The 6,867-nt window shown below is 38.4% G+C and overlaps 1 protein-coding gene across 1 annotated transcript; it reads left to right on the top strand.

The window, feature by feature from the left end:
* The first annotated feature begins 2,285 nt into the window (after nucleotides 1-2,285).
* LOC132178915 (receptor-like protein kinase 7) lies at nucleotides 2,286-6,140 on the top strand. The gene is made up of 2 exons (XM_059591499.1): nucleotides 2,286-4,976; nucleotides 5,430-6,140. The coding sequence occupies exons 1-2, from the start codon at nucleotides 2,429-2,431 to the stop codon at nucleotides 5,822-5,824; spliced, it is 2,943 nt and encodes a 980-aa protein (XP_059447482.1). The 5' UTR covers nucleotides 2,286-2,428; the 3' UTR covers nucleotides 5,825-6,140.
* The last annotated feature ends 727 nt before the right edge of the window (nucleotides 6,141-6,867 follow it).

Here is a 6,867-nt window from a genome sequence, read left to right as displayed (position 1 = left end):
AGGTTGAAGTGGGTTCAAGCAAGATAAAAACTTCCTACAAACTGGTTTGTAAAATATTCTTACAAATCAGCGTTTAGGAATGTCACGTGCTCTTTAAGCAAGTGAGAAACACATATTTTCTTATTAATACTATTAAAAAAACATATACGAAGCAGCCGTTAAAAAAAATATGTGTTTCTCACATGCTAAAGACACATATTACTCTCAAAGACTAATTTGTAAGAAATTTCTTGTAAACCAATTTGTAGAAATTTTTTATCCATTCAAGACACAAATTAGCCTGGATATATAAGTGGTGGTTTAACATGTGGCTAATTATACAAACCAATTTAATAAAGCAACACGTGTCTCTTATTTTTCACTTGCTTTAAAAACACACATAATTTTATTAAATTTGTTTATAGCTAATTTTTGTCCATTATATATATATATATATATATATAAAAGGTGATAAGGTGATAAGGTGAGACTCAATTACCTACCTAAGCAATTACACAAAACAATCATCACATGTGAATAATCTAAATTAATTTCAATTAGGCACGAGGCCAATTGACCACATAATCAACTTTTTGTAAAATCATCTTTTTCTTTTTATTTTTATAATTTGGTCAAATATCTTTTTGTGGTGGTCTATTGGAGTCGGCGTGGGTCTGTTTCCAGGCAATTGCTAGGATGCTTACACGTTGCAGCCACGGGGAGAATTTGGTCAACATCGGCGGCCGAAGTCATCCACTTGTTCGCTAAATGACATTCTACTCCTACGACTAAATTAATAAATTAACAAATTTCAAACCTGAATTCCCCTTTTATCCTCTAATAATGACATAAATTCAAGTCAAAGATTTCTAGTGCTTAGCAACTATTGATGGTTCTTTTTGGTGGGGAACAAACAAAACCACCCACCCTAGTCGGAGAAGATGTTTCTTTCTTCTGTCTTGTCTGAGAAAAATAAGCATATAAAACGGTATACTTGTATTTTTTTTTTTTTTTTTAAAGATATTAATTAAATAATTTAGTTTATATTTTAATTAAATATTTTACATATTGAGTCTTATTTATTGAAGGAGAGCTTAGCCCTAAATGTGAGGAGAAAGTACTGTTAAAATATTAATTAAATTATTAAGTTCATTATTTTTTGTTAGTTTAAATATTTAGAATAAATGGTGATTTAATAATTTTTTTTAAAAAAATATTGTTAAATTAGTCCTTGTAGTTTGACCTAGTGACAAATAAAGTTTTGGAGTTTTAAGTGCTTGCATAACAAATAAATCTCTCACAAATTTTGACCATTCTTTCGACACATCGTCCTTAGGAATATACAAATTTACCCTTAACTAAAATATTATAAAAAAAAAAGAGAAAATTATGTGTGTTGGGAACTAGGCTAGCATGCGCAAATAGCCCACAAAGCTTGCACACAAAGGCCCGAAACCGATCCCTTGGCTCGATCCTATCATACTCGTGTAGCAGGAAATCCACTCCTATACCAGTAAAGTGCGCTTCAAGAAATTGTGCTCACATGAATTGACACAAAATATACTCGAAATTTAAAGGATAATAAGTGCTTAAGCCTAGGCTATTATGAAGATACTCACAAGTAAAAGCTGAAACATAATACAAAGCAAGTTACATTAGAATCACTATAAAAGGTCGGTCTAAACAAAGTAAAAGAGACTTTTGGCCATAAACTTAAAACTCTTATAGTTTAGAATTATCCTCCATTCACTACCAAAAAAAAACTAGTAAATAATAACGCTTGGTTTAGTGTTACGTCACCTTCCAGAATGTGACCCGTGGCTCTAAATGTCACCTTGTAGTGACATTTTTACTATACAAACGTCTCTAAATTTAAATCTATGTTTAAAGTCTTTTACCAAATGTCACGATGCAAACGTTACTTCATCAATAATGACATTTTTTGGAGAATGACATTTTTTGGAGCTTAAAACGTCATCTTTCAAGAGTTTGTAGTTTACTTTTTGCAATGCATGTTTACTTTCTTTCTCTTTCAAGTTTGCAAGTGCAATTTAGTCAAATACTTCTCACTAACAAACTGTGGTCTAACAATGTGAAACAAAAGCCAAAAAGTCTATGCTCATATTGCTTTTACAACTCTTCTTTAAATAATTATTATTATTATTATTATTATTCTGTCTTGTCTAAGATCTTATCATCATGAATTTCACCAAAGAAAATAAAATATATTAAAAATGAACTACAAATAAATAAATAAATAAAAGTACCAACTTAATTTGCGTGCAAAAATTCTCCACTCCTCCTCTTCGCTTATCCCACATTTAGTCATACTCTCTCACGCCAACCTCGTCCTAATCAAGTCCCCCTTCTCTTCCATTTCCATGTACCTCTTACTCCCTCACTGACCAACTCCACCGCCACCAAACCAAATCCCTACTCTTTCACCGCCATGTCGGCCGATCAATTTTTCCGGCGGGGGTTGCTTGTCTTTCTATTCTTTTTCAGCCTGACATCTTTCTCCAAATCCGACGAACTCCAGCCACTTCTAGAATTCAAGTCTGCTCTACAAAAATCAAACCCCAATGTTTTCAGTTCGTGGACGCCAGGTAACTCCACATGCAGCTTCACCGGAATTGTCTGCAACTCCGATGGGCTTGTCGCAGAAATCAATCTCCCCCAACAAAATCTATCTGGGCTTCTTCCATTTGATTCAATATGCAAGCTTCAGGCGCTAGAGAAACTCTCTCTGGGGTACAATTTTTTGCATGGTAGCATCTCTGAGGACTTGAAGAATTGTACTAGTTTGCAACAGCTAGATTTGGGTTGGAATTCATTTTCCGGGGAAGTGCCTGATTTGTCTTCTTTAAGCAAATTGAAGCGATTGAGTTTAAACAACAGTGGGTTTTCTGGGCAATTTCCATGGAAATCGTTGGAAAATCTTACGAGTCTCTCTTTCTTAAGCATCGGCGACATTGTGTTTGAAAAAAGTCCTTTCCCTGTGGAGGTCTTCAAGCTCGAGAAATTGTACTGGCTTTACCTGTCAAACTGCAGCCTCGAAGGACGAATGCCAGAGGGTCTAGGAAACCTTACTCTGCTCGAAAATATTGAGCTTTCCTGGAACCAATTTTCCGGTGAAATCCCCGGCGATATTGTAAAACTCAAGAATCTTCGGCAACTCGAGCTTTACACTAATTTCTTGACCGGAACGCTGCCGCCGGGATTGGGAAATCTTACGAGTCTTGTAAATCTTGATGTGTCGAATAATAGCCTCCATGGAAATATATCTGAGTTGAGATTCTTGCCGAACATTACTTCTATACATCTCTATGAGAATCAGTTCACTGGGGAGATTCCTGAAGAGCTTGGGGAGTTCAAGCTTGTGGACTTATCAATCTACAGGAACAAATTTACGGGTCGTCTTCCTCAAAAGCTTGGCTCCGGCGGCGACTTTGTTTACATTGATGCTGCGGAGAATTTTTTCACGGGTCCTATACCGCCGGACATGTGCAAGAATGGCAAAATGATTAAACTGCTTCTGCTACAGAACGGGTTCACCGGTGGAATCCCAGAAAACTACGCGAATTGCTTGTCTTTGGATCGGATACGAGTAAATAACAATTCCCTTTCCGGTGTTGTTCCGGCGGGGATATGGAGGTTGCCGAACTTATCCATAATTGATCTCGCTATGAATAATTTTGAAGGTCCCCTGCCGTCCGATATCGGAGAAGCAAAATCTCTTGCACAATTACATCTGGTTAACAATCGCTTCTCTGGGGAATTACCCTTGACAATTTCCGAAGCTTCATCGTTAGTTTCAGTGCAGCTGAGTTCAAATCAATTTTCCGGTCAAATCCCGGCAACAATTGGTGGGTTGAAGAAACTAAACAGTTTTAATTTAGATGGTAACATGTTTTCTGGGTTTATCCCGGAGTCATTAGGCTCGTGTGTTTCCCTGTCAGACATAAACCTCTTCGGGAATTCACTTTCCGGCAATATTCCGGCGAGTCTGGGATATTTGCCTACTCTCAACTCGTTGAACTTGTCAAATAACAAACTTTCCGGTGAAATTCCGAACAGTTTGTCATCACTGAGATTGAGCCTTCTTGACCTGTCAAACAACCAGCTGACTGGCCCAATACCGGCGTCTCTGTCCATCCAAGCTTTCGACACCAGCTTCAATGGAAATCCAGGATTATGCAGCCAGAATTTGGAGCATTTCCAGCGATGTTCATCAGGTTCCAGCACACCCAGCCACGTCCGGACGCTGATACTCTGTTTTACTGCCGGAGCTTTGATTCTGTTTGCTTCGCTAGCATTTTTCCTATGCGTTAAGCTAAGACCTAATAATCTTGAAACTCCATTGAAGCCTAATTCTTGGGATATGAAGCGGTATCGCTTGCTAAGCTTTACTGAGAAAGAGATCATCGACGCCATCAAAACAGAGAATGTGATTGGGAAAGGAGGGTCAGGGAATGTGTACAAGGTTATGCTTGCAGATGGGAAAGAGCTTGCTGTGAAGCACATATGGATATCGGATTCTGGTGACCGGAAAAGTTACCAGAGCAGCTCGGCTATGCTGACAAAAAGGAATTTCCGGTCAGCAGAGTATGAAGCAGAGGTGGCAACATTGAGCTCAGTGAGGCATGTGAACGTGGTGGATCTCTACTGCAGCATCACCAGCGAAGACAGCAATCTGCTGGTTTATGAGTACTTGCCGAATGGGAGCTTGTGGGATCGGCTGCATACATGTAAGAAGATTGAGATGGGATGGGAGGTGAGATATTTGATTGCCTTAGGGGCTGCAAGGGGATTGGAGTATCTTCACCATGGCTGTGATAGACCAGTGATCCACCGTGATGTGAAATCCAGTAATATTTTGCTGGATGGGGATTGGAAGCCAAGGATTGCTGATTTTGGATTAGCTAAGATTTTGCAGGCTGGTGGTGGAGGGGATTGGACCCATGTCATTGCTGGCACACTTGGATACATGGCTCCTGGTAAGCTCCTTCTCCTCCTTTGTTAGAATTTTCTAGACGAACGAAGTTAGGGTTGAGAAGTTTTACCTATTTAGTTAAATAAGTTGTGTTAGGATTGATTTTATATAGTCTTATATTCATGTATTGACACGATTCAAATCTGACATGCAAATACGAATTGGAAACGTAAAAATGCTTAAGAAACGAGCTAGATTGTTGAGGAAAATGGTGTCCTATTCCTGAGAAGATAGTAGTACTTTAATGAGTGGTTTGACCATTTTTCTATGCCTCTCTCTTGGTGACAAATACAAAAGTATCATGAAATCCAAGTTGGATGCAAAGCTTGATTGGATCAGCTTTAGGATGACTAACAGGATTGGAAATTGCTAAAAACACACAGTAGCTCTAACATTGATTAAACTTCTGTTTGTGATATGAAAACTAATTGCTTTCCTTTTTATTTTGGTGGTGAAGAATATGCATACACATACAAGGTGAATGAGAAGAGTGATGTGTACAGCTTTGGGGTAGTTCTAATGGAGCTGGTGACCGGAAAGAGGCCAATTGAGCCAGAGTTTGGAGAGAACAAGGACATAGTCTGCTGGGTACAAAGCAAAATGAATAGCAAGGAGAGTTTGTTTGGCCTGGTGGACAAAATCATTTCAGAGGCTCTAAAGGAAGAAGCAATGAAGGTGTTGAGAATAGCAATCCACTGCACAGTAAAAACTCCAAGCCTAAGACCCTCCATGAGAATAGTAGTTCAGATGCTGGAAGAGGCTGAGCCACGCAAACTTACAGACATTGTTATCAATAAAGAATGCCCAGATCATAGTTCGAATGAGAGGTTGAAGAACACTGGCATGATCTGATCCCTTGAATTTGAAAGTTAAACAAAGTTAGAAATTGTTTCTCCTTGCTGAGAAAACAAAGAGAGAGAGCCTTGGAATAGTTGTTCAGATGTATCATTTTTAGTCGATCTCTGCTCATAAGAGACAGAAGAGAGACTTTGCATTGTGCTGTATAGACAATAATTAAGCAAGTTGTTGCATCATCAAGGTGCTTTTTGCTTTTATTTGATTAGCAAATTAAGTACAACTCGAACTACTTGCCGTTAGAATATACATTACTAGATTAAATTAACCATCCTATCAGTTAAGTTTTTGTAATAAGTGGTGATTTAACATAGTATAAGAGCAAATGTCTCGAATTCGAACTTTATTTATGTTATTCAATTCGTATTACGGTAGATTGCAATTTGAAAGGTGTTAGTTTTTGTGTTGGCTTAATTCAGTTTCAAAATACAGATGTTATTGTTCACAAGCTCAAACACTGATATAGAATGCTTAGAATCCAATCTCCACCGTTCATAATGTAGATTCATGTGTTATGAACGTCCCTGCAAAATTTCAGCTCAATCGGACCACAAACGCCCATCGATCGAAGGTGTTGATCAAGGCTGGGCAGCATTTCTAGAATGTTGTTTCACCCATTGTATGCCCTGTCTGGATAGGCCTTCCCTGGGTCCGGACCGCATTTCCAAAAACTCTATTGTTGCTCCGCAAGGCCCTGTCCGGATAGCCCATTAACCTGTCCGGACACCCTGTAAGTTTTAGGCCCAAAAACGTGATTTTAAGTGGATTAGGTCTAGGGTTTTGTCGGAGGTATATATACATCATTATAGAAGAGAGATGTACGAATTTTCACCCCTAGAGAGTTCGTCGGAGGCTGTGCTAAGAGAAATCATATGTGGTAAGCGTTAAATTGAATCTCTTAGAGTTTTAGTTATTCCTTTGATAAATCTATAGTTGAGAAATCTATCGAAAGGGTTCGATAAAGGAGAATCATGTTGAAGAAGATTGTGAGCAAGGAGACGAGTTGTAGGCTTGTCGATTTTACAGAGCCAAGGTCTTGC

Source organism: Corylus avellana, chromosome ca4 (genome assembly GCF_901000735.1).
Source record: "Corylus avellana chromosome ca4, CavTom2PMs-1.0".
Classification (NCBI taxonomy): Eukaryota; Viridiplantae; Streptophyta; class Magnoliopsida; order Fagales; family Betulaceae; genus Corylus; species Corylus avellana.
This window is presented reverse-complemented; position numbering and strand designations above follow the sequence as displayed.

What these genes read in the sequence shown, in the direction of transcription:
- LOC132178915 (XM_059591499.1), top strand. Translation starts at nt 2,429, where the DNA reads ATGTCGGCCGATCAATTTTTCCGGCGGGGGTTGCTTGTCTTTCTATTC. An exon ending in ACTTGGATACATGGCTCCTG is followed by an intron (nt 4,977 to 5,429) that starts GTAAGCTCCTTC and finishes TTGGTGGTGAAG; the next exon opens with AATATGCATACACATACAAG.